At 36.8% G+C, this 27,165-nt stretch overlaps 1 protein-coding gene across 5 annotated transcripts in view; it reads right to left on the reverse strand.

Moving 5' to 3' along the window:
• CHD9 (chromodomain helicase DNA binding protein 9) overlaps window positions 1-27,165 on the reverse strand; it is a gene marked incomplete at both ends in the record, with an annotated part of 78,583 nt that overhangs the window by 33,997 nt on the left and 17,421 nt on the right. For 3 of the 5 annotated variants that reach the window (XM_082005826.1, XM_082005825.1, XM_082005824.1), the window contains 7 exons: window positions 1,229-1,315; window positions 1,818-1,935; window positions 3,376-3,431; window positions 3,520-3,588; window positions 4,812-4,958; window positions 8,435-8,546; window positions 18,150-18,487. In XM_082005826.1, coding sequence (XP_081861952.1) covers window positions 1,229-1,315; window positions 1,818-1,935; window positions 3,376-3,431; window positions 3,520-3,588; window positions 4,812-4,958; window positions 8,435-8,546; window positions 18,150-18,487 — 927 coding nt within the window. Of the gene's footprint in view, window positions 1-1,228; window positions 1,316-1,817; window positions 1,936-3,375; window positions 3,432-3,519; window positions 3,589-4,811; window positions 4,959-8,434; window positions 8,547-18,149; window positions 18,488-19,708; window positions 19,739-27,165 lie in introns of those variants that run through there. The other 2 variants (XM_082005828.1, XM_082005827.1) reach the window with 1 other exon arrangement.

Below are 27,165 nucleotides of genomic sequence, written 5' to 3' on the forward strand. Positions count from 1 at the left end.
TGTTGTAGACCCCTGGAGTACGTTTCAATCCCACCTACCCACAAGTAAATCCTAGTCTTAGGAAAGATAAATCACTGCATTTGTTTGGGGAAACGGGGTGGGGGCAGAATTGACTACAAAGGTGCTACCCAGAACATTTCCTCGACTCTCCCAATCAGGCTAAAGCCTAAAACGAAGAGCTTGACAAAGTTCCTAAAACAGAAGTCTTCTCAACAAAATAGAAAGCTTTACAAGTCTGCTGGGCACCATATGTTTAAAAATTTAGGAAAAGTCTCAGAAGATGGAACCAAAGCAGATTATTTTATTTAGATCAGTAAATAAATAACTAAAAACCAAATAAAAAGTCCTCTTTCAAGAAGTTGGGGGAAAGTCTTATGACAACAACACATTTTTTCTAAAATGTAATAACAACTTATTTGCTGCATACAATGAAAAGTAATTTTAACCCTCAACCCTGCTTTGGGAAGATTAATGCAGAAATCACTGGGTAGAAGTCTGCTCACTTTGCTATCTAGATTAACAGCTATCCAAAAAGCCTTAATCAATAACTTCATCAGTCTTTGTTCCCTGCTTGCCTCAGACTCTTTCTGAATTTTGGGAATTTATTTGCTTGATTTGCTTTTCTGTTTTTTGAGCGTTTTTCTTTGTTTATTTGTTTTGGTTTTGTTTTATTTTCTAATATCATGTTTTTTTTCTGTAATACCTTTCCAGAAGAGGTATTTTACGTTAAAAGCAGTTTTGATAAATGCAGAGGGAAAGGTCCCCTGGTGGTTATCGAAACACCTCTCAATCATCACCTGCCTAAAGCCTAGGGACAGTTATGAGAGGAAGAGGGAACCACCACTGCCCCGTTTTCTTGTGCTTTTTTTCAGCGGTGACCCCACGTCACTATCAGAGAGACAGGACAGTATATGCCATGAGCCTTCTGTCGGCACTCGCAAGGCAATTATCACACCTTGCACTTACGTCAGTAACTACTTCGGCTTTACCTACTATGACCTATTAATACTAACAAAAATATAAGCCATTGAACTCTGATTTCTAGTTCAAAATACATAGCTAGGAAATAGCAAAATACATAGCATAGGAATTAACAAGACTGTCATGTGTCAAAAAATATTACTGAAGCTTAAAATCATTAAGGTGTTACTCTGAAATCTGCTAAAACGACGATTATCAAACACTGCTTTGAGGTGTATCTTCCTGACTTGCTTTAAGTTATATTTACCTCACCAGTGTCCTTATCTTCACAAAGAGATACTTCTAATACCCGATCTACTTCAACATAGTCAGGATTAAAAGGTTCTTCTTCCATCTGCAATGCAAGATCAATAAAATCAGTAGAGAGGCAAAAAAAGTTGGTATATGCTAAGACTTCGCCTCATTGTACACAAAATTAATTTGGCAACTGGAAACTATGGAGGCTTTTGCAGACACATTAAAATCCACCCCATTTTTCCTGGGGCAACTGGCACTGAAGGGGGACCTGACATTAGAATAGAAAACGGAATTTCATTTCAGGATGAAGTGCTGTCTTGGGAAAGACATAATAGAGAAACTAGCCATACTAACACAATCTTTTCCTCCCTAACACTTTTGAGTAGCTACCCAAACAATCCCAATTTTACAGCATGCAAGTCAGGTTAGTTGTGACTCTTAAAATAATGTTAACCAACCAACCCCCTGCTGCAACCAAAAATCCAACCCCGATGACTAATCTTTACTTGTCAACATTCATCTATACTAATTAAAAGCGAACTATTAACCACAATTTTACAAGGGAAAAAAGCTTATTTAATGGTATACTTCATACTCACATCTGCAAAAAAGTGAGCTCTTTGTGCTTGCCTTAGTTTGAATCGTTTTATTTTTTGCTGGATTCTTTTATCCTTTAAAAGCTGTTGTTCTGTGGCCCACTCACAGTGGAGATAAGAGCTACAATTACAGAGATTAACATATTAGTGAAAGCAAAAGCTTACAATCTATTTTTAATATGCAGTTAAGATTATATATTTTATAATTTTCAGGTTCATATTTTCCTATTTTCACTCAAAAAAGATCATTTTATCATTTAAAACTGAATTCACTGTAAACATCAAAGATTTATTCCTCCAAATAATCATCTTACAGCATCTAGTTAAGGCAGTGTTTTTGGGCTAGCATCCACAGAACTCTATGGATTCACACATGTCTTTCGTGTGTCTTAAGAAGAGAAACAAGTGTATTTAAAGTGACCCTAAATAAAACAAGTTTAGAGTCTGACACCTCTATCAGAAAGTACCCAGAGATATAAAGTACTTAATATATTGGATCTAATTTTTTCATGTACTTCAGGTGAACAACTCTTCACAGGTACTGCTGAACTATAGCTGAGCACATTAAAAGGTCAGTGAGGAGCATCAGAGCCCATGGCAAAACAGAACGTGCCATCAGATTGGGTTGGGAGAGAAGCACGAAGTAACAGTCAAAGGAAGGAGGAAGCATGAGCACAACTACCTACACCATCTAACTGCACCCCAAGTGAGCCTTTCTGAAGTTAGATTGCTGTGACAGAAGTACCTATAGTTCTTCCTCACACCCACTTTTTAATGTATTTTCATCACTTTTTAAACTTTCCAAAGATATGCTAAAAATAAAGAGCCATTCCTGGGTATCACTCATTCTCGGATGAAAAGATAGACTTTACCCTTTCAGAAAATAAGATCTAAATGGTCTCCAGAAACATGTGAATCCAGAGCATCAAAAAAATTACATTTATTAGCAAGAATCTAGTAAAATTTATCACAAAGGTAAAATTTAAAATGTGCTTGCATTTTCAACATCAGGAACTGAGTAGCGACAGGAAGAGAAGAACGAAATTTACAATAGGAAAATATGGAAAAAGTTTCTTCTCCTTCATTCTTTTCTTACTTCCTGCTTCTGATGTAAAATCATTTCTATTGCAAGAAGGTTTTTTTTTTTTACAATAGTAAGATTGACTCCTACATCAACGTCTCCTAAATGTATGACACTGTAAATCTAATCTAGGTTCAGAAAATAGCTCAGATTTAAATTCATGAAATTAAAATTAGCCTCAGGCATGTAGCCCATGCTGAATTTAATAAACATATCTTCTCTAAAAGTACTGTTCTTTTGGCAATAATGGCTGTTAGCTTATTGGTCAGTGAGGGTTTCACAATAATGATGAATTTTAAATTATTACTAACAATATACTGCTGATTCTTAGCAATTTTAAGATTAAATTTGTAAAGAGAAAACCTCACAAGATGACAAAATCTAGTTATAAGTAATCTCCAAACAATACAAAACTTTAGTACATGAGTATGGTACTTATTTCAGTCAACACCTACAATGAAACAACTTTTTAATACTTACTAGTTCTTGTATTTTACAAAAAACTCTTCTGTTTCTACTGTCATCCCAGCAGACATCTAGGAAAGGAAATTCAGAGGAAATGTAAAATGACAGATACAAACCCCTTTTCCAAACAAGCAACTTCATCCCTTGTCAATCACTTACTTCTTTCTTTATGACCCTGGAGGATAAGATTTTGTCTACAATTGCTGCATCTTCTTCACTTGGATTTTCCTGTAAATGCATGAAAACAATGACATTATAAATTGCAGTAAATTCCCTCTCTTCAAACTGATTAGGCTTAAAACCCTCAAACACAAGCGACTTGTTAAAAGATCAACAATAAAGGCAAATCTGACCTCTACCAGTAGCATTCTCTTTTAACAGTCTGGAGTAAAATTTAAAATCCAGGTCTATAACCTGAGAGAAATACATACAAAGGTACAGTAAGTGTGGCACTTCCAAAGAGCATCAGATGCGACTCTCACCTGCCAAACACCCTTACAGTGCAAGCAATGGTGATTCTGATGCTTTCCAGATGCAAATTCACCGTGAATGCCCTGTTGAGTTGATCTGATGCAGTGGACATACCCAGAATTTTGTTATACAGATATGGAGAAATAAGAACTCTGGCAGACAGGTGAAAAAAAATTAGTAAAAACAAAACCAGCATGTGTCAAACCCAATTTAATAGTTTTACTCTGAACATAGTTAACAAACATGCTGTCAAATCAGGCAGACAAGGTCATGCCTCGGAATTCCAGCAGGGCTTAGGTATGACACAGAAATGGGATTACTTAGCTCTGCCAAGACTGAAGCTGTGGTTCCAGAGATAAAGAGCCAATCTTTAAAGGTTGCTTCCAATAAAAAGGTCACTTTCCCTCTTGTCTGATTTGTTCCCAATCGTATTATCTTCCTCCTTCCCTTACAACTTTGGCACTCCTTCAAACGTCTCACAAACACTTTTTTCTGTTTCTTTCTTGCCACTTCATGTACCTATAATAGCTCAACACTAAGTTTGACTACCAGAGCTGGCGTAAGTTGAAACAGTGATGTGTGAATGTGAAGCGGGGAAAAAAAAGGGAGGAGTATTCTTTTTCAAAACGTCTAAAAGCAGAGAACCCCAGAGGCTCATTTAATTTTATACTTCCGGAAGTCACGATAACATTAGCATACAGCTTTTTCATATGCCTATGCAGCATAACACATTATTTGAGATATATCTATCCTTAGTCTTACCCTCAACTTCAGTTAAGTCAACAAATGTTTAGAACAGAAAAGAAAAAATATTAATAAGCCATTTCTTCCAGTTTTGAAAATCTTAGCAAGGTGTCACATTAAATAAAGTCTGGCTTAGTAATAATAATGTATTCATGTTATGAGCTTTATTGACTGAACTTTTTGAGACAAATGGAAAGTTCCGTTCCAAAAAAAAGACCAAGCCCGTTTTTACTTACCACAAATAATTGTAAAGGCTGTTCAGCAGGTAAAGGGGCAGAATTCTTTTTGATTTTCACAGATACTTTAGCTTCTTCTTCTGATTGTTTGCCTTCTCCTTCTTCAGCATATTTTTTCCTTTTAACTTGACGATTTGATCTTCTCTTCTGCATGCAGGAGAGTAAAAATAGAGGTTTTAGCAAAAACTTTCTCTAACGTGAATTGCAAGTTTTGGGACACTTTAAGCAACACTCTAGCGGTGTCTAAAACCAAAGGCCAACGTTTGATAGAAAACATGATGCATATTAACACATGATCCAAAGGGACAGAAGTAGCCATATACTACTTGCGATCAATTAATATTTTTTTCCCCCCGTTTCACGTGCTTTTATATTTAGAGTTCAAAAGCAAACATGGAACAGTATTTTCAGGGTATAGAACAAAGCTGATATATACCCTATCTCCTATAAGCATCAGTATTTCAACAGCAATTTCATAAGGCAGAGTAACAGCAGTGTGTTACTGTCCAATTCAAGAACCTGAGTGAAAGACACAAAATATGCTGAAGTATCTCTACTTAACAACAGTGATATACACAAAAATTATGAAGATTCTCATTAGATCATATTGGTCAGATTGCTGATGAAGTCTGATTTGACAGCTAATAAAATTTGTTGCTTTGTTAATGTGTTTTCTCCTCCACCTTAAATCAAGGTTGTTTAACAGCAGCATTTGGCTTACTTTGCAGTTTATGTCTCTAATCTCCCACTCTTGCTTCTGTAAGTATCTGGGGATGACGAGTTCCAGTTGGAGAAAAAATGTTCAGTCTAAAAAAATAACTCCTCCTCACTCACTCTTTTAAGTTGCAAATACTTAGATTATTAGGATATTGCATATCCTTTACCCCCCCCCTTAGTACCAATAAATGAGACAATGCATATTCAACCGTAAGATTAATTCATACGTCCATTGGATAAACAATGATAGCAGAATCAGACTAGTCAGTTAACGTTTGAAAACATTGCAATTTGCTTTAGAGAACTGATCATCCCAGAAATAAAATCAGCAAAGAAAAACAGTCTCTATAAAACAAATTAAATTAAGCTACACAGCAAAGTGTATTTTTGATTAGGAAAATCCATTGCTGGTTGCGATACAGTGCCGTAATCAGCTGGGAGAAGAACAAGTTGTAAATAGAACAAAATCCAAAATCCTGTGGTCATACTGGCCTCTGCAGAGCAGATATTAAGTAACAGCAAGATTACAGCACAGGAACTTTCTTCCTGACTGTTAAATTCTGCTCTTGGTACCTGGCAAAGACCTGGCTATACTTTAACAACTACATTACAAGTATTTCAGTAAGGTAGAGTAGTAACTTTACATGTACAATAAAAATCAAAGAATGGGCATCACCATTCTGGAGAATATGGAATAGTGCATGTATGAAACTACTCAATCAGCTTTCCACAATAATGTAGCCAGATTAGCTATTCTTCAATAAAAAGTGAGTGTGTGCAGGGTGGGGTGCTAGCACAAAAGAAACTTCATATTTAAACCGACACATTAATGTGACATTTTTGTCACATTATAGCTAAATCAACAATAGTTTGCTGACAGAAGCAGCTTTAAAAAAAAAAAAAGCCAGCTAATACGAGCAATGCAAAACTATGTATGAAATCGGAAAAGAAGTATTAAGAACCAGGTTCAAGTTTTACTCATTAAGTATTTGATGAATTTTTCAAAACCTAATGAGGCATTAACTGGCATTTTCAATCCTTCTCACTATGTCTTTTGTCAAAGTATGAAGCGATTAACAAAACATGAACAGAGGTATGTTCTCCAACATATTAATATATAACCTGAGTTGTTTGAAAAAACACCCTTTGTATTTCCCTGAACGGAGAAGCATGGTCATAAACAAACTCTCTAAGGCACAAAATAAAGTAGTACCACACATTTTTCCAAGAAATAAATCAATGTATTTAAGGAAGACGCTTACTGTGAAACTAAGCATACAAAATGAATTAGGGAAAAAAAGACTGAAAATTGCCCCCCAGAGCTTAGAAATAGACAGCTATTCGCAATAGGAAAAGAAAATCATGAAAATGTTTGAAAACTATAGAGAGAATGGATTAATGAAGTAAAACAACTTATGTCTTTCCTGTGATGTTTCTCCCAAACTCCTGCAAAGATAGACAAGGCAGTGCTGTGACATTCTGCAGTATAGTTTTTTTTGATCCCATGCCACCCCTTATTATCTGTACCCTCTGTTCCCTTCACACCAGGACCGTGCAATTTGATGATACTCCCTGTCTATCCACAACAGAATTGAAGATGACCCTTGTCATGCTAAAAAAATCAAACATCCAAAAAATCAAAAGCCATGAGAAAAAAGAGATTATCTTCAGTCTTGTGTATTATACTTGTTGGCCTACAAATTTATCCCTATCTGATTACAGAACACTATTGATAAGTTACAGTACTTCAGCACCACCAAATCTGCTTTCACTTCCTTCAGTGTACTAAATGGACTTTCTATACCAACATAAAATCCCTGAGAAATACATAATTCCATATTCCCTTCCAGGTAACCTTTACCTAAGACAAGCTATCACTTAAGTTAATAAAAAGCCATTCTGGGAAATGGCTTCTGATCCTTTCCCCCCCTCCCCGCCCCCCCAGCATTACTATCTCTGAAATAATAAAGGTCAACTCAGTATCTCATCATTGTTTTCTGACATTGTCATCAAATAATGCAATTAAGTTTAACTCAACAACACCTTATTTTGACTACTGATCTAATCTCTGCGGATGAAATTGCCACAGGATAAAAACCTGTGCATTTCAAGCATATAATCTTACTTTTAATGGAGTCTGCCCTAAAGCAAGTTATAATTCTGTTACTAACACATGCATAAATATGATATAATCTCTTACAAACAGTTCATACTTCTTTGTGCATAAGTTTTGTAAATAATTAGCTACGCTACTGTAATACCAGGGCAATATATGAAAAAATTGCAGAAAGTAAGTCACAAGGGAGATACTCCTCAAGGGAATGACTCCACCACTTGAATTCTTCATCTGGCACTTTCTTCAGAAGTATTCCACAAGCAACCTGAGCCTGTCAGCATACTGATCACAGCTCCCTTCAGATCCAGCAAAGCAAGAAACCAATTCTTTCAGTTTCTATAGAAGCAGAGCTCAGAAAAAACAGTAAAGTTTGAAACAAGTCTTTTAAATGTTCTCAAAGAGCCAGTTTCACTAATAAATGTCCCTTCTGTTAGGCAATATCTGCATTTTCCCCATGAAGTCAGCCAAAGTAAGGATCAGGCCTAACTGTCAGCTCAATAGATAAGTACTTGAAGTCTTAAATCTATGGACTTCTGTACTGAAATGAAACAGACACAAGGAGGGTACTGATATCCCATTACAGAAAGGGGACACTAACATGTAGGATTTTCTGATTTTCAAGTGGGAAAAGTAGCTGATAATGTATGGTTCTACCAATAAGAGAGACACAGCAGTGACAGAGTAACTGTCACTGTGTCAAAAGGAGTATAACTTTTTGGAGAGAGGGGAAAAGAGACCTGTAGAAATAAAACCACATACAAAATCAAAGGGAAAAATTCTGACTACTTACCTGTGAGTCTTCATCTTTCAATGGCCGCTGTGGAGTCTGCTTAGCATCAGACAATTCATCTGAAGATTCATTTTTTCTTTTCTGCTTTTTACCCAGTGTGATGATTAGCTTTCTGTTAGGAAAAATAACCCAAGATCTAAGTGGATGCCATATACTAGTCTACTTAACTTTAAGATTAAAAATAACACCCCAGCCATGAGAAATTCCCGTATTCTTCTTAATATAAAACTCAGGAAGCACCACTGTCTGAAAAATGAAAAATAAGTCTCAAAACCAAAAGCTACAGCTTTACAGTAGACAGTATTTTCTATTGCTGTTACTGAGTTTCTCTACAGGCAAGCAGTTACCTTACTATCACAAACTCCTCTGTATCATACATATTTTAAATCTATACATGAGTAAGAGAGATGCACAATCCAACATTTCAACTGAACTACAATGGTAAACTATCCAAAGTTAGCATAAATACCATCTGCAGATGATGACAGCAAATGATTTATCATAAACAATTTATCACTGCAAAATACATCTTCTCTTACTTTTACTCAAAAAATTAGCTATGGACAACAATCTAAAATCATTCAAAACTGTCTGACATGCAAAACCAGTATGTTTAAATAAGTCGTTCAATGGCAAAAATGAGGGAATTGCATGAATCCTTTTGCCCTTTAAAAAAAGGTAAAAAAGAGAAGCTGTGTTCAAAACCCGGTAGTTTTATCTGTAGGAAGTCTCAGAACCTCTCAGAATTCATTAAGAACCAACACTGTGCTGAAAAAATTACTTAAATTCTAATGAAAAAGCACCAATTATCTCTGTTCAGATTTAAAGATTACGCTGTACATCACAGTATCAATCTATCAGAATTGTTTTTAACTAAAGGGTTATAATATTTACTTTTTCATATTTGAAATGTGCCAACTGCTTCTCTTTAAATATGTTATCAGTGGCATAATTGCAAAATGATGACAAGCTATCCAATAAAATCATGATAATGACAATGAGCTGTCCTAAAATATGTGTTTTATATACTACCTGGCCATCAGATCTGTGTAACAGAAAATGAGGTAACTGTTCCAGCATAGAAGCCCCTTCTGCCACTTTATGGAACAAATGAAAACAAGACTTGAGTCTTTATACAGACAATACAATTTATTTTATACCAAAATAACATCAAACATATTGGCCACCTGAAAAACTACTGATGAGAAGGTACTGGTTGAAACTCTTGTATCTCATTTGTTTCTCTTTGCAAGTGTCTAAATAAGAGAACTATCACATATTTACTATGTCCAACCTAACAGTCTACACAGAAAAAGAAAATCTTAAATTACCATGGACGGTTTAAGCAACATGTCTTACAAAAGATTATCAGAAGCCATGAACATTTTCATTGGTTTTCAATATTTAACCACTAGGTATGTTCAGTGGAAAGGTTAAAAAAAACAAACCAACCAAAACCCAAAAACAATCCACAAACATTTTCCACTCCCGTATTTTTTACTTGTAGTATGAAGTGAATGGCAGAGACAAATGCATGCTGAAATTAAGCTGCAGTAAGCATAATCACAGATCTGCTTATTCACATGTAAATTCTGGTCCTCAAGTTTTTGCTTTTCATTAGGTGTTCTCAGTTTAATTACTACTTAGAAAACTTGTTTCATAATTGCAGGAAATAATTTCAACAATGAACAACTGGTTTTCTTGCTGTCTTCAAGAGTAGTCTGGGGTTGTTTTTTCCCCTCACTTCTCAATCTCTTGTTAGAATTCTTTTTTTTTTCTTTAAGACTGTTGGATTCTCCGGTATTTGTCCAATATGACTCTTTCTGGTGATGGGCTCAGATAAATGACTTTTTCTAATTTTATCTCACTTTGTTTCATAGAATTTAAGTGTTACATTAGCACTTGTCAGCTAGCATGTCAAATTAGCTAACATATTCCAAAGTGATGCAGTCAAGGCACACTGTGATGGAACTTCTGATCTTGTTAAACGGAACTGTGGATGCTAAAATTTAACATGGATTTAAAGGGAAACCTGATAAACTTATGAGTGAGAATTTCTTGGTAAACCAGTAAATTCATGAAACAGTACCTATCCCACAAAGTTCCTGGTTTGCATCTTCGGAGTTTGGGAAAATATTAAGAAGTATCATGTATGTTTTCCCTGCTCTTAAATTTTTCCCATTGCATCTGCTTCTGGCCATCGCCAAAGAGAGGATACTGGCTAGAACTCTTGTGTCAACTGGGTATACGCTCTTCTAAACTTTGTCCATACGTAATTAAGTGCAACAACCTGTGCTGATCTGTATCTGTCCCTTGCTCATCTTTTCATTTAAATGGCTGGACATAGAGCACATTCAATCCAGTGAACTCACATAATATAATTTGTAAATTATTATTTTTGACCAATCAATAAGATCCCAAGACTTTCCCTTGATTTGGAATAAAGGCATTAACAGCCCGATGCATGTATAGCATGTAGAGATGGCTGTAAATGTGATACACATTTTAATTTTTAAATGAACAACAAAACTACTAACAATGAAGAAAAGAATAACTAAATGTTCTTTCATCAAATAAATGTTGAGATATAAGTCAAGCTGGAAGGGGGAGGTCTCTGGAGGACATCTGGTACCTACTCAAAGCCAACTTCAGAGTTCTTTTATGTTGCTCAGTCCAGTCAAGTTCTCCTTAATTCCAAGGCTGACACCTCCCTGGGCAACCTATTCCAAATTTTGATCCTCTTTTGTGAAATGGTAGATTAAAATGCTTCTGCATAAATGCATGTTGCTACGTTAAGCATTTGTATCCCTGCAACCATAATTCATCTTCATTTCACGCACTGCTGCGTAATATTTTAGGCTCAGGTCCCTTTTGGATTCAAAAAGCACAAAATTAAAAAAGGTCATGGCCATTTTACTATGGGTTGTAGTAGTATCCACTAAATAGCAGAGGATTTTAAGGACCTTGTGTTTTAGAACATGGGCTTATTTTGCGATTAGACTGCTCTAGCTACAGCTTTCTTTGCATATTTTTTCCTCTCCTCCTCTGTAGTTGTAGTCCCCCCTCGTGTTCACCTCTTGCTGTGCCCCTGCAGTTTTAAACATAATATTCCATTTTTTAGCCAGCTTTTGTGTCTTATCTTGCTCTTGTATTCCCTACCCCCAGTACTTCTTTTCACAAGCATCTCCATGAAATTTTCTTAACATCTTCTCTACATGTTGCAGATCAGAATACAGATATGGTGCCAACGAGAGAAATAGATGCACAGTTTCACTTCTTTCTGAGCCAGTGCCCAGAATCACAATGCTCCTTGCTATCAAAAGTTGCTGAACGACAGTATGGTGCTAAAGTCATGCATTTCTATTAGTAAAAATGCAATCTGCTCATATTTTGGCCAAAAACTTCTAAAAAATCTGCTATGTGAAAACAATGATTTTCAGAAGCTTGTAAACTGGATCAATTCTGTGAAAATTTTTCATTGAGAGTGCAAGTTCTGTTGCCAGTTTATAAATTTCTGCATGAAAGCATAAAGATCCTTGGCTAAAATCCCTTTTTCCACCCCGAAACAAACTGTTCTAACAGAAACTATCTATTCTGTTTCTATGAAAAGCAAACAGCACACTGGAGACACAGAATAAATAATATCACTAGACTCCATTCCGATTTCACTTTATCTTGCTTTTTAAAATTTAGAATGCATCTTACTACGTAACAACTAGAAATACTTGAACAATTAGACAGTGCAGATTTCCTCAACATGTATTTTCTTCTTCTGTAACTACAAACTAAAGATGTTAAGAAACTTATACTGATGGAAAAGTTTAAAAAGAAGCCATCTCACGAGGCATTATTACTACTGAGTAGTAGTATTACTAGTAGTACTGCTAGCTGAGCACAAGACTCCTAATGTTGTTTAGATCCACAAACATAAAAGACTCAAAAGTATCAGCAAGACCACCACGACACTATTTGAGGAGCACTGCAACTTGTTTCTTATAAATTAAGAACCAGTAAGAATCTGCTCCATTCCCCTTCTGTTTGATAGCAGGGAATGTGACAGTAGAGTTGTCAGCACTTTGAACAGCTTTAAAACTGTAAAGAACAGTTTTCAAAGCCTTCCAAAATGGCAAACATGAAGAAGCATTAAAGAACAAAGAGCAGAAAAACAGCAAATATGTATTAGGCATGTAAGAAATAACAAGTACTGTTGGCCTTCAATGCATGCCTTTAATATATCATTTTAGTTAAATTTTCCCAAACCAGAGAAACACCAAGTAACTAAGTGTCCAAAGCCACCTCCCAAGTATTTAAATTTGTAGTCAAAGCACTTCATTGTATTACTAGCAATAAAACAACCAAGTGTTTAGTTATTTACTCTGTAAGACCACACTACTTTGTATTCATGTATTTTGCAGTAGAAACTTAAGATTGTGTCACTTAGACCCAACTTATGCATCAAAACTAGAATCTGGAAGCAGAGAAAACTTCACCAAGGAGTCACAGCAAAGACATCCCAGAAGGATGATCAAATTTGGAATTTGTGTGCCATTCCTAATCACGACAGAAAATGTTTATGATCTAACAGAACAAAAAGGTTCAGTGAGCATCTCTTCCCTTTGAGCACAGATCTATTAGTGAACATTTGCCCAACTTACACAAAACACAGAAGACAATTCACAACATCTGCTGTCTAGGAAATTCCACTTCAAGTTCTGCGCATTTAAACTTAAATGATACAGGATCAGCATAACAGGCAAATCACTGCCTTTCCACATCCCCCGCCACGTCTCCTGTTGCGAACTGAGTTTACAAAGGTTTCAAACCATCTTAACAGCATCATATCAACAACCGATCACATAAAGACTTTCCATCAGGGTCTTGGGTCCTAAAAACGCTCCGACTTGTAAAAATGTGAAACCTAGTTCAAGGCAACAAGTACTTTTACTAACTTGAGTAGCCAACAGTATCACATAGGACTTGCTGGATTCATTATTAAATAACTTAAGGATTAATTAAAAATAAACTCACAATTGTTTTTTCAGCACACAAAACAATACAGCCATTTCTGATAAGAGGAAACAGTTTTGAACTTAAGGACTACCACCCTGAATCAAACGTCTGTAAATCAAACTCCTACTACTTGGGGGATTTATTTATTTAAACTATGCAGTGATAAAAAAAAATTCCCAAATGTAGTCTACTGATATTGTCCCTTACATCAGCAATGCAGAGCTGCTGCTTTTCATCAGGGCCATGATATTTAATTTTATGTTTGAGTAGGTGGGAATACATTGAGAGCTATAAAACCTAAATGCCAATCTACTTTTTTGAACAACAGAATGTTCACAAATTCATAATTCTTCTATTCTTCATATCAAGTGGTAAGAAATAGACTTTTTTGTTTAAATATGGATCACCTTAAATGGAAGAAGTAGAATTATGTTCAGTTAGAAAAAGCTTATAAATGGAAGCAAGTTCTAAAGCAAAAATACTAAAGGTTTAAATAGAGTCCATACATCAACGCACCTGGGTAAATAGCCAGGATATGAAAAGCGGTTCCGCAGTCCTCAGAAAATTTATAAAGTAAGTTAACTTTAAAGAATTATCAGTAATCAATGCATAAAGCAAACTGGTTACTTAATTTGGTAACACTAAATATATTATACATGCATTCTCCTCCTTCTAATAACCTGTCATACGCTTACAATGTTCTTGTTAATAAAATAATTCAGTAATTTATCTTCACCAATGTTTATGGCATAGAAACTTTACTAATTACTGAATCCAGTTCTAATCCATTTGACTGAAATTAAAGAGGTATTATTTCTTTGACTTCAACAGGTCAGAGGATTGAAAACTTTAATCCTCACCTTTAGAAAGAAACTACAGTCTCCCTAGAAAGAAACTGCTAGTAATTTATAACTAGCAATGATAAATTGGAAAGAACCATGCTATCATTTTTTTCTGCACATGTAGAGCTCAGAGGAATCACTAAGGAAAATGTGAACAGTTAACATGAAGCCCCCAAACACATACCAATTATGTTCAATTAACAAGGAAAAAACCCCAACAAAACCTCTTTAAAAATCATCCTGTCCCCTAAATCCTCTAAATTAAGACACAGTAATTAAAACCTGTGTTGATCCTAGATGAGGGCTACCCAATTTCAGTAAAAGCTGTATTGTATTACATTCAAAAGCATACTTTTTTTTTTACTGACAGCTAACAGGGCATTTTATCACGGTCTGTTCAGTAACCAGTGTTCCAGCTCCAACTCTACCACATCAGTGACACAGAGTATATAATTTTCATGGAGAGACAACTTGGTAACTGTGCAAACCCTCCTCAACAGCAATACAGGACGTGCTACACAGGATATGCTACACAAACAGGACCCTTGTTAAGTTCCCAGCAAAGTTTATGATCACAACCTAAATAAGAGTTTGCTGTTTGAGTGCTGGACTACAGAAAGTATAATTGTGCTCATATTGGATTGACTATGTTTGATGTTAGCAGAGATGTGAAAGGTCAGATTAAAACCGAACACTTCTCAAAGGAAAAAAAAAGCGCCAATATATTTGTTAGTAGTTTTTGCTCTTTCAGCTCTATACTAGCCTGCAAATCAAGCAGGAGTCACCCGAAACATGTGTCTGACTTCAGATCTTCTCAAACACACAACTCCACACCGTGTCCTGCACCAGTCTAGCTTTCCGAATCCAAGCTGAATCGGCATACTTAACAGTTACTGCAAGTTAAATCTTTTTGCTGTAAAAAACACTGAAAAAAAAATACATATTCATCTAGGATGGACATACAGTAGAACTCCTTCTAAAAAAGAAGTACAGATGCACCCAAACCATTTTTTCCGCTATTGTTAAAAACATGTATTAGCTTATTCTTTTTTATTGTAGACCTTTATTGACTGTAAGGTTTCACTAATTTTATTGCTTGTAGAAGAACTACAGCCGATAACAATGTGTAACAGTTGGAAATTGTTTGTTTATCTTTTTAATCATGAGGGGACTTTTTGCCGTCTTCAGGTTTTCTTTCCTGCTTAAATGCAAGCAATGTCATCTATACAACTTAGCTATTTTTTAAAGTTTTTGCCCTTATTGAGTAAAAAGAAAAAAACCCCAAACAAACAGTAATCTTCCCTCTTCCCATATTAAACAGATCTCAAAAATCCTTATTTCCAAGAAAAAAACAACAGTTTTTATAGAATTGGGGTCCTCCCTTCCTCTTCTTGCCCAGTAAAGCACTTGTCTTCTAAAGGTATTATTTTAGCATAGTAAAATTTTCTCCCAATATGCAGTCAGAGTTTGTTTTATTTTAAGATAAATTAGAAAACCAATGTAGCAATCCACACATTCAAATCCCCAATCCTATTTTGACACAACAATAATTTCCAGGATGTACTTAGATTTGTCAAGAAACATTTTCTTAAGAATGTAAGATAGGAAGAAACCTTTGGAAGAGTTGTTTAGCCTTGTAAAACTCGTATTAGTTATTGGATTTAATTTTGTTCTTCTCTAAATAAAACAAATCTTATTAAACATACAATTTTTTAACCACCTTTGAAAAGACAAGTATAGCCATTCCATAGTAAGTGTTCTTCTTATATTAAGATCAACGGTTACCTTTACATCGAAAACAAAGTCTGGTAGGATTATTCTCTTAAAAAAAACACCCAAGGCCTTCTTGCAATTACTGCTCTTCAAAACCGCTGCGGTATACTCTTTCCTAAACAGTTAATATTTTATGTACTTACGTAAATAATATAAAATAGTGCTAACACAACATAATAACACACAAAGCTGTTTTCATAAAAAAAAAAAATGAAGTATGTGGATGCCTCAAAGCACTTGATTCACTGCTGTTCATCAAAATACATAGAAATTCTGTAAAATCTGTAATACGTGGCTCTAGAAGACTCTCTTCACTGTTCTTTATCAGGATCTGACTGCTACATCTTTAGGTATGTGTCCCATGTAGTTAAAGCAATACCTGGCAGCATGCTTAAGTTAACAGTGTTACTGGGGTATTACTTGATTAAACTGGTAAATAATGGGGAGGCAAGCCTTCACAGCTCAATGCAAAATTATGAGAAGTTGACAATATCTAATTAAAGGGGAGTCTCTCTACCAGCTTCAGTGTACTTTGGATCAAGCACAAATATCATGGTTAAAAACATAGTTTGAGAAATGTCTTGTTTCTCAACCGACAGTGTCTCATGAAATCCTGAAAACTGGTCCTAACTGATGTGCACAGCTAAGTGTTTCATGAAGACAGAAAATGGAATGCAGAAGTATAAATTGAAAGTAACAGTTTATTTCACTTATCTGATTAAAAACATTAAAAATATTATGGCAACTATGTTGCATATCCTAAGGATGATATTTTGGCAGGTTTTGTTAAAATATCCAAAGGCGTGAATACAAAGCACACTAAGGGCAAGTCACATAAAGCTTGTGTGCAAATTTTCTGCTTAGACAGTGTGCAAATTTTCTTCTTAGACAGACCCACAAAATATCTGTTACAGAACATCAGTAAGTTCAGAAACATGAAAGCAAAATCAACTCTGGAAGTAACACACCCAAAATCCCACTTTAGACAAGATGGAGAAAACACAGGAAAGGAAGCACTATACAGTGTGCTAAGTATTATGAACAGCACTCATATGCCAACCCATAACCGGACAAGGAAGAAATTAAGACCATGAAAGTTCACATTAAGAATCAAGTTGAGTTTAGAGCAGTAACCTTTATACTACAGGGTAACTTCTCAAGGAAGTTGGTTACTTCGAACCTTTAAAAAAAGCACTGATCTGTAGAAAAAAAAAAAAATGCAGAGAAATGGGCTGATTAAAAGAACATTCATTTCTGCTCCATATACACGAGAATATGCATATGTATATGAGACATTTAAACGCGGAGAGATATGCCAGTTAATATTTCTGTTACCGCAAAGAGAGCATGGATTTAAAAACCTAAAATCAGACTGTAGCTAAGATTTACATTTCAAGTCCTGACTGACATACCTAACATTGGAAACCACACACTTTCCTTTAAAAGCGTACAGGAGAACTAGGTTAGCTCTAGAGTCAGAAGACATGCTACCTACTGAACCCTCGGAGCATTCTAACATCTAACGTCTTTTGAAAGCTCCTTACCCCAGCTGAGTCTGCAAAATTTTTAATAGGTCAGATTAAACTGATACGATGGAAGACTACAAAGAATACAGATTTTCCAATACACACTCTACTTTTTATACATGTGATATCGGTAAGAATATTCACTTGATAACAAGTTCATTAAGCTTCCAGTTTCTCCCTATGCAGTTTATCATGCACACTGCATTGAAGATACATGCCAAACCGGATAAAGACAGCATTTATAATATCAGATAAACTTAACTTGGAGTCGTAACCGATTACAACACTGGATGAAAGATAGTTCAGTCTTGTCTATGCTTGTATAGAATGCTTTAGAATATGAATTTAAAATAATTCCTTTCAAAAGGACAGTTCTGCAATGATTTTATCTAAAGAGAAACAGAGCGTTCTTGTCCCTGAATGACAGAGTCCACACATGGACTTAATCAGGAAGAATTTTGTGTAGGCAGTGGAGGAGAACATTTTATTATCAGTAAGCAGTTTTCATTTTAATCAAAGATTTACTGTCTGAAGAAAAGTAAGAAGACATTTTCATCTACTTACCCAATTTTTGTTTTCTCTTTAATTTTGGACGAGGAACCAGTTTTTGGTTTTTTGCTCTCCTTGTCCTTTGGTTTTGATTTAACTTTTCTACCCTTCTTTTCCTCTTTGCCTTCAGCTGAAACACTGGGGAAGTTCTCAGGACTCATTACTCGTGGAATGTTTCTCTCTCCTCTCTCTTTTGCTTTTGCAATCGCTTCAGATATTATGCGATTTGCCTTCTCTTGTTTACTTTCCGAGTCTGTTTTTTTCTTCTGCTTCTTTTCAGACATTGCCCTCACCTGGGTATTCTGCAACTTAGTATATGATCCTGAACCATCAGTCTTCTTGGAGGAAGGAGGCTGTAGCAAGAGACAAAAAGTAAATAAGATCACCTTATTTTAAGGATATAAACATTTCTTGAAAGAAAAAGTCCAAATGTTTTTGATCTGGCTATGCATTTAAAAAAAATTTAACTGTCAGGGACTCATGCAGACACCGAAAAAAAAAAAAGAAGGAATGCCGTTTATACCACAGAATGGCGTGGGTTTCAGAATAACTACATCAATTGTGGGTTTTAAACAACCAATCCATGTACTGAAAATCAGTAAAAAAGTATCTTTCTAAAATTCTCTCAGACTTCTTTCCACTTCTTAGTTAAAGGCACCAACCCTTAACCTTTCAGACATTCCCATACATTTGACAGACACCTCCAACATCTCCAATAAATGTTCTCCTCATAACAGCTAAAAAAGCAAAGAACTCCTGAAGGTAACAGCATCAGTACTTCGCCCGTGATAAAATACCAGGACCACAGATACCTTAAAGCAGATGAAAGACCTGCAAGACAAACTCAGTGCTAAACAGAACAGATGCTCGAACGCAATCAAGATTCAAAACCAGACAAACCAAAACTACGCAGCTCTGTATTCCTAAAAAGATCGGAAAGCTGGATTTCTTTTCTTTAGATCAGCCTGAGGTCAGTGCCTTAGGTAGGAAACATAACCTGTTTCTGTTTTGACGTTTTTAAGCACCGTTTCATCGACGCCAAATTGTTCACAGTACGAAAGCAATATTCAGATTATCAGCCTCTCTAGCCAGGCTAAAAGAAGACATGTTTTTGCTTTCCTCCCCTCCCCCCTTCCCCTTTGAGGAATGGAAAGAATTTCCTATTCAAACAGACAAAAAACCCAGCAGATAACAGTTATGTTACATTCTCACCCGTAAATGCGCCTCTGCCTACAGCATGGAGAAAAGCCACCAGGAATTTCCAACCACATTTTCTGGCCCAATCCAGTGCACTTCACTGGATACATGTCCTATACGTGCCTCATCAAAGGCTCAGCAGCAGCGCTGAGCGCCGGGAGGGAGGCAGGGTTCAGGATCGCTCTCTAAAATGCCACCTCAAGGCCTACAGGGCTGCAACAAATAACCAGGACCCGAGAAAACAGCAACAAGCTCAAGATGGCGATGCAGCACGGCTCCCGCAGCAAGCAGCCAGTAATAAGGAAGGTTATTCAATCCCATTAGCCTTTTAGCCCAAAGAACCCCTCCTCCTCCCACTCATTCAGGCTTTCACTTACCCTTCCCCTCGGCCTCTTCACTGAAGACATTTTTGGCGTCAGACAAAGGCTTGCCCTCTGCTTTTTCAGCACCCCAAGCAGTGCTCAAGAGAAAAGCATTGAAAGGAGATTGCTAAATGGCCTATTTAGCGAGCTGCGGCCAAGATATGCACAACCCTCCACAAACACACAGCGTGATTTATCAACATATCCTCCCTTGGCAAGCGGGCGTCCACAGATCCTCCAGCCCAGGTACGGCGAGGGCTGCCGCCCCCCCCCCGGCGCGGGCTTTCAACAACAGCTGGGAGCAGATAGCCAGATTCCAACAAAGCACAGAAAGAAATGAATGCACAAAGCATCAAAATGCATCAGCATGAATATTAGAGATGTCGTTAAAAATACGGACTCCTTCTGCGGAAGTAGGCCAGCAGATGGTGCTACCCGTCATTATTCCATTAGACTCCGCAGTTTAACCCCCACCGGCCTGGCTTCCCCGCCTGCGGTGCGGGCGTTAACTCCTACCGGCCGCCCCCCGCCCCGCAGCGCTGCCGCCCGCCCCGCTCGGCCGCGGGGAAGCGCGGGCACTGGGCGCTCCCCTCCGCTGGCCGCCTTCACCGCGGCTTTGCGGCTCCAGCCCTCCCACCCAAACGGGGCTGGGGGCACAGAGCAACGTTTGATCTGTGGCCTCAAACAGATTTTGCTCTCCGATACACTTTTTAATTTTTTTTTTTTTTTTTTTTTTTTTTACACTGACTTCGTTGCTCTAAGCTAGCAACAGTGACGGCATAAGCGTCTGCTTACAGGCTGCCCTGCTTCCTACGGAAAATGGAAGAACTCCTTATTTTATCCCTCTGCTCCCTGCCCAGACCTACAGGACGCTTTGCCAGGAAAATCTCCTCAATTACATGGGACAAGGCTAAATGGTAAACTCCTCTTCATTCCAAGGTGGTTTTAAAGTGCTAGTTTAAAAGATCAGACAAGTTTTTAAGTATGTATTGTCAACAGATCAAATAAAACCAAAAAGAAGATATCATTGAGTTTTCTGAAAGGTTATTAAAAACCCAAGAAGCTTTTGACAGCCTAGCTCCAATCCTACCATCCTTTACCCTCAGAAGCCATTAAAAGAAGAATGAAGATAGCTGAGGATCTGATTTCTGTTTTGTTTAACATTATCTCCACACTTTTACTTCGTGACACATGTGTTTTCCCATAGAAAATTTAAAATACTGCAGGGATTTTGAGATTGTTAAGATTAGGCCTTACACTTAATCAGAATTTCACTTCTATTTCAGATTCATTTCAAAATTAAGTTCCTTGTCCATTGAAAACTCTAGTGCTACCAATATATTTAATGGATTCTTTCCTTAAGAATAGCACTTAAATTCAAATATATTTCTGTAAATATGCAGCATAATCACAAGGACGATTGCTGGATTTCTATATTATTAGTTACAGCATCTATAACGAAATGCAGTGATTTATCTTTTAGGGTTATTATTTCATAACTTAGTAAAAATGATAAATAATGTACTATTTTGCATTTTGAGAGCAGCTGAACAAAAAAATATTCCTACTGTATTCTTGGAATAATTTCAGCTCTAAGCCAAATAGTACTAAAGCCAGTACAGTTAGAGGATTTTTAAAAGAAATTGGTACATTCTTGAACATTCCTGGGCTGGAAACAAACAAAAAATACCTAATAAAATTAAGCGGGCAATACGGAAATGGTGGCTTTTTCATAATCCTTTTGCATTCATCTTCCTAGATGTTTTATTCCTTTAAAACAAAGTTTCTTACACAACATTTCCTCAGAGTGCAAAGCTGCCTCCCAAGTTATTCCTCAGCAACTTTTACTTCTTACTGTACAATTGTGAATATGCTGCATGAGGCTACTCTGTGTTTTAATTCCTCAGGCTCACCCTCTGCCTCTTGCTCTATACTGTTGCTTCTGTTTATAAGTCATGCCTCCTGCACGGTACAAACAGTAAGCTGTTTGTTAGAAGACCAAGACTGTATTTTGTTAATTTTGATATGACATTTCTAACCATATGGAAATGACATTCATGAAGTTGCAGGAAGGCACCAGTCAGCCGTTCTAAGCTAAATAAAGCTGTAATGAAACCTTCATCAAGGAAGTCACCATTGTCACAAAACCCAAAACTGGAAAGCAGCACACGTGTTTTGAGATTAGAAGAACCAGAAACACATTTGCACTACACAGGAGAGTACCTGCACGTACTCAACAACCAAAGCAACAAAAATCGTCTAGTTCAGCAGAGGTCTTTTATCCTGATGATCATACCACGCTTCCAAAAAATGTGTGGCTATAAAATAATTAGACAGTTGTAAATCATCATGCACACTGAAAACAATTTCAAAAAACTACATAGCATCTACAAGAAAAAGGACAAAGCCTTTTGCCAAGCCAAAAATACCCCTCGCCCTTACAGAGAAGGGACGCAGACCAAACAGCCTCAAGGAGCATATCCTTTTGCCAACGGCTTACAGACCTGTTCCATCCATCAGCATTAAGGAAGAAATTCTTAACTGACAAACATATAGAAGGTGGAAAGAAATACCCTGAGGCAGCTACGTATTTAAAAACTAAAGATTTTATTTGGAAAAATAGGTTTTTACGTTTCATGGTTGCAAAGATAACCATCCAAATATAACCAAACATAAACCAATACAACCTTGTCTTGAGGCTGCACAGAGTGCGCTCCGGGCTATCTGCTGCTGCCAATAGCTTTGCCAAGCAGCAGCCAGTGTGAAGAAGCAGCCTCCCGTCAGTTCCCCGCTGCTCCCCACAATCCTGCGGGCAGCAGGGAAACTGGCAGGAATCATAGCTGCTCCATGCTACTCTGCTGCCTGCAAGAGCCATTAATAGCAGCAGGTATAGGCCACACTGCTGTTCGCACAGAAGAGCCAGCCATAAAAGCTACTAAGGGCGGAACAGATAAGACGACAGCTGTAGACTTCCCCACATATGCCCCGATTCACAGCAGCCAGGGGAGCATCTTCTCTTCGCCAGTATTCTAAAGAATGACATACTGTCTTGCAGGAGTAGAAGGTACGCTACACATCTGAATGATATCTCAATTAAACTAATATAAAAGCAATCACGTTACCAGACAATATTGAGAGACAGAATCATGACAGCAGTCCCCCAATAGCTAGCAGTACTCTGCTGAGTAGGCTTTTCGTGGAAAGGCATTTCTCCAACATTTTGTTGTGGGTTGCATGGGACGTGCATTTGGAGACCTTCACTGGCATAACAGTACTTCCCACAACAAGGACAAATCACTGCCCTCAATGCTTACAGACATTAGTTTTTTTTTTTTTCCTTGAATGCCTAACCCCATTTTAATTTGCTCCACAACAACCAATAGTTTCTTCAGATCCTCTGCATATCTCTACAAAAGAAGACCCAAGAAGAAAGTTTAACAAAGAAAAAGCTTTTCTCTCCCAGGAAACCGTCCCAAATCCTGCCTTATCGGTTCCATAAGTAAAACATTACTGCTACTGTAAGAATACCTTTTCTACAGTAGGTATGGCCATTCATGATAGAGGAATATTACTTTCAATTCTGTGCGTGCACAGAATCTTTAAGACTCAGTATCTCTCCTGAGTTGCATCCGTTCTTGATATACTCTAAGGACTGGTAATGCCTTTCCCTGGAATTCTAATGAGTCACACATTCCTGATTTAATGATATAAAGCACTTTTTTTTTTTTTAACATAATGATTTTTCATTTGTGAATCTACTCACCCAAACACTAGCTACCACTAAGAACTAAACGACGACCCTAACTAGTCTTACAATAGAAAGCTAAGGTTTACATTTGTAATGCCTTAAATGATTCTTTTACTTCTACTGGTAGTACTACACACCCGCAGGAAGATGCACATACCAAGTACCATATGCCTCGAGAGCATAACGAGTTCTTGCCAGCTACCAGATCCTTAGGAAAACAAAGATGACCTTGACATCAACTGTACTGAAAGCAGCTAAAATTAGCCACCTGGAAACCTGATCTTCATGCATTACCACATCATCTTTGTCCATGTTTATTACTAAACAAGGAATCCCTTTGTGCATGTCAAGTCACTCAAATAGTATCAATAGTACAACTGTAATACAAATAAATGTATCACATAACTAATGATAATCAATAGTTTGGGGTTTTGGTCCAAACTAGCTTCTCATTTTTTCAGATTATAATCACATCAAAATTTGAAAACCACCGTTGCTTTTAAGCTGCTACAGTGAAAAATCTTAAAGGAATATGCATCACTTGAATTATAAAATCGTATTTAGGAATGCAACTTTGAAAAAAATGCATGAACTCAACTCAGTGACTTCTGAATTCCATTCTAGAGGAAAAAAGTTCAGAGTACTAGAATAGTCTGCATAAATAACTCTTCTAGTGAATTTTTTTTAATATCAATTTTATAATCAAGAAGCGTACCTATTTAAAAAAAATAGGAGCTCACACCTTTGGACAGAGTCAATGTGAGGAATATTGCTTACAATATGAATGTGTGTCACCCCACATGCATACAGAAAGTAGTCTCCTTTGCTGAACGGCAATCTCAGCAAAAGAAGTGGTTTTCTTTGGATGATATACTGAAATAAGATTTCCATGCTTAATCAAGCTACTTCTGCACAAGCGATAGGAAGATCATGTAAACATGGAACAGGGTGTATTTTCTCCCAAAAAGTGCCTTTTTTTTTTCTCCCTTCAGAGTTCCTTCTGAATTGCTTTTTATTTTCTTGTTCAACAGTTGCCCCACACCATCTGTTGGGATTGCTCTACAAAGCCAAGTGCACTGGCAAATGAAGATCCATGGGGTTCTCTCATTTTTCCATTCTCTTTGGCACGTATATGGAACTATTAAGAGAGCCAATGAAGCATTCCAAATTGTGGTTCTTTCAGTATGTTGGCAATATTCTTCCTTCTTTCTCTTGCTTATTATCATCGCTAATGAATGTCTCAGTGTTTAAGGGATACAGAATCTCAAGATATACATACGTGAAACCTAACCCTAATTAAAATAGATGTGTTACAAATAGATTTTAAAAAAGGAAAAAGATACGGGGCGGGGGTGGTGGTGGAGGAAATCTACCTTTTCCATCTTCTATATTCGTTATCGGTAATGTTGATAAATGAAAGGCTAACAACTACAGCAACATGACCAGGCAACAGTTTTTATCTGTGTAATAGTCATTTCAGAATGTAAATTTGGTTACTGTGATTTGTACCTCATAAGACATTTCACACCAAGCTTATGACCAACTTTTAAATTTACGTGGAAATGAAAACATTAATGTAAAGGTCAGCAACCTTAAACTAGTCATGTTTAAGACGAAACAAGCATCTGCTTTGCATGTCACACTCTCTATGTAGGATGTTGTTTCTCATCTAAATGCTACGGAATGCAGTAGTCATGTTTCGCCACTTCTATAGCTAAGAAACCCAAGTTGTGATTCGAAGCAGCTTCTTAACCAGTAAACCTCTGATTTGTTGTGTCATTCATTGGGACAAAATCAAGCCACTGTCCAGCGTGACCAGATGCTGCTAACTTGGGCGTGCTGCAAAGGCAGCATTGGATATTAGAGAATGAGTCTACAACACACACATGCTTCCATTTGGAAGACTTTGTTTGAAGACAGTTTTTTGGGACTCAGTGCCAAATATAGTTAGATTGTTTTTCTAGATATTTAGTAGTGGTATAGAAACTGTCTGCAACTTTCACTGTAATTCTTAACGGAGGTACTATGTAATGGAGCGTATTAAATTGCCAGGAAATGAAAGAAATGGAGAACTTCATCCTGCTTGCTCTGCCAAGCTACAGCATTGGATGCTTGCCAGTTTTCAGTGGCTTAGTGTTCTGTGCCCATCATGTACCCACTTCTGTTTGGTTCTAGTCTGTAATGGTGAACACAGCTATTTAATCAATATATACAATACCAGTAACACCTACTGCCTCAGCAACATTTTTTGGGTGCTGTTTTTCACATGCAGAATTAGTAACTCTGGGTACTTGTACTGCACTGAGGCTGACGCAGTCAGTATCTTTTGTTCCATGCATGGTGTGGGTCGCCATTGTAAGTACCACTATACTTAACATAAGAAAACTGTGGGCTGCGATAATAAAAAAAAAAGTAATGATCATATTCAAGTCAACTGGCACTATGGATGCACAACAGATTTGAATTACTAGGCTCAGGCCAACTTCAGAGTCATGCCAAACCTCTACAGATTTTCTAAAGCTTTTAATACCTATCCCTAAGGGTCAAAACGTTTTAGCAAAAAAGCTCCACTACTCTGTTTCTTTCTTGCACTTTTGACTGATCTTACCTTGCATTTTTCACAATTATTTGACTCCTTAAGAAAAAACAGTTGACTTAAGTCAATACTCTATAAAAGGAAAGTCAGGTTTCAGTTCACTGTTTGCAACAAGTCCTGTGCAAGCATCTGGAAATCAATCTCTAAGATGCTTCGCCAAATACTTATGGGCAAGAAAACAACACAGATCTTTCTGATTTAAAAAGACTAGACATTAGAGTTCAAAACCCCCACATAAAGCCCTACAAATATATTGATCCACTGAAATCTCACATCAAAGACATTCTTAGAAGGTACAGGTAAGAGTTCGCTCCTTCTGGAACACACCCCTGGTTTTTACCGTAGGAAAACTTTTATTTAACAGGTAAAGCCAGGTAGCATCTATAAACCATGCAGAGTGAAATGCTGCAAAGCAGCAAAAGAGAACAGCTCTCCCCAATGTTTTTTTAATGACCTTTTATACTCCAGAAAAATATGACATTAACTGAAACTGTACTAATTTCTAGCCTTTCATCACTGAACAAATGTCAGTTGCTCACACCAGTAAGCAGTGCTTCAAGAACTTGCTGAGTAACAATACTGGAGAAAATCAGAATAAGCTGTTAACTTTGTTCTTTGCTGTAGGAAACCTTGCATTTCCTCACAAGATTAAATTCAGTTTATTTTTGCATTATATTTTAAATTCAAAGTAAGGGGACTCCCTGAAGAGATATTAAATGTAAATATAAAATGCAGTGAGGGGTGTTAAAAATAATTTTTACTGTACTTAAAATAAGCTTTACTTTAGACTGAACTACTGAAACGTGTTTTTTTGAATGCCTCTCCAACTTCAAAAAGGAAGAAAACATTTATTAAACTTGTGTTCTCCCTTCAAAAAAAATACAGTAAGAAGAAACTTTATTTCCTAACTTTAAGATTAAGAAAGGGAAAACAAAACCACCTCACAAAATAGAAGCAAACAACAGGAAATCTCTAAATGACTTTTCACTGGAGTAAGTTTGGGTTTCGCTCTCCCTATCCCCAAGGTAAGTCCTCGTTTCAGACATTTTCCTGGGGTTATTTTTTGAGGCTTTGGAAAAAAAGATGAACAATATACAAGTATTTATTACAAAACTGTAAGAACAAGCA

This window comes from Phaethon aethereus (genome assembly GCF_964289735.1).
Source record: "Phaethon aethereus genome assembly, chromosome: 13".
Classification (NCBI taxonomy): domain Eukaryota; kingdom Metazoa; phylum Chordata; class Aves; order Phaethontiformes; family Phaethontidae; genus Phaethon; species Phaethon aethereus.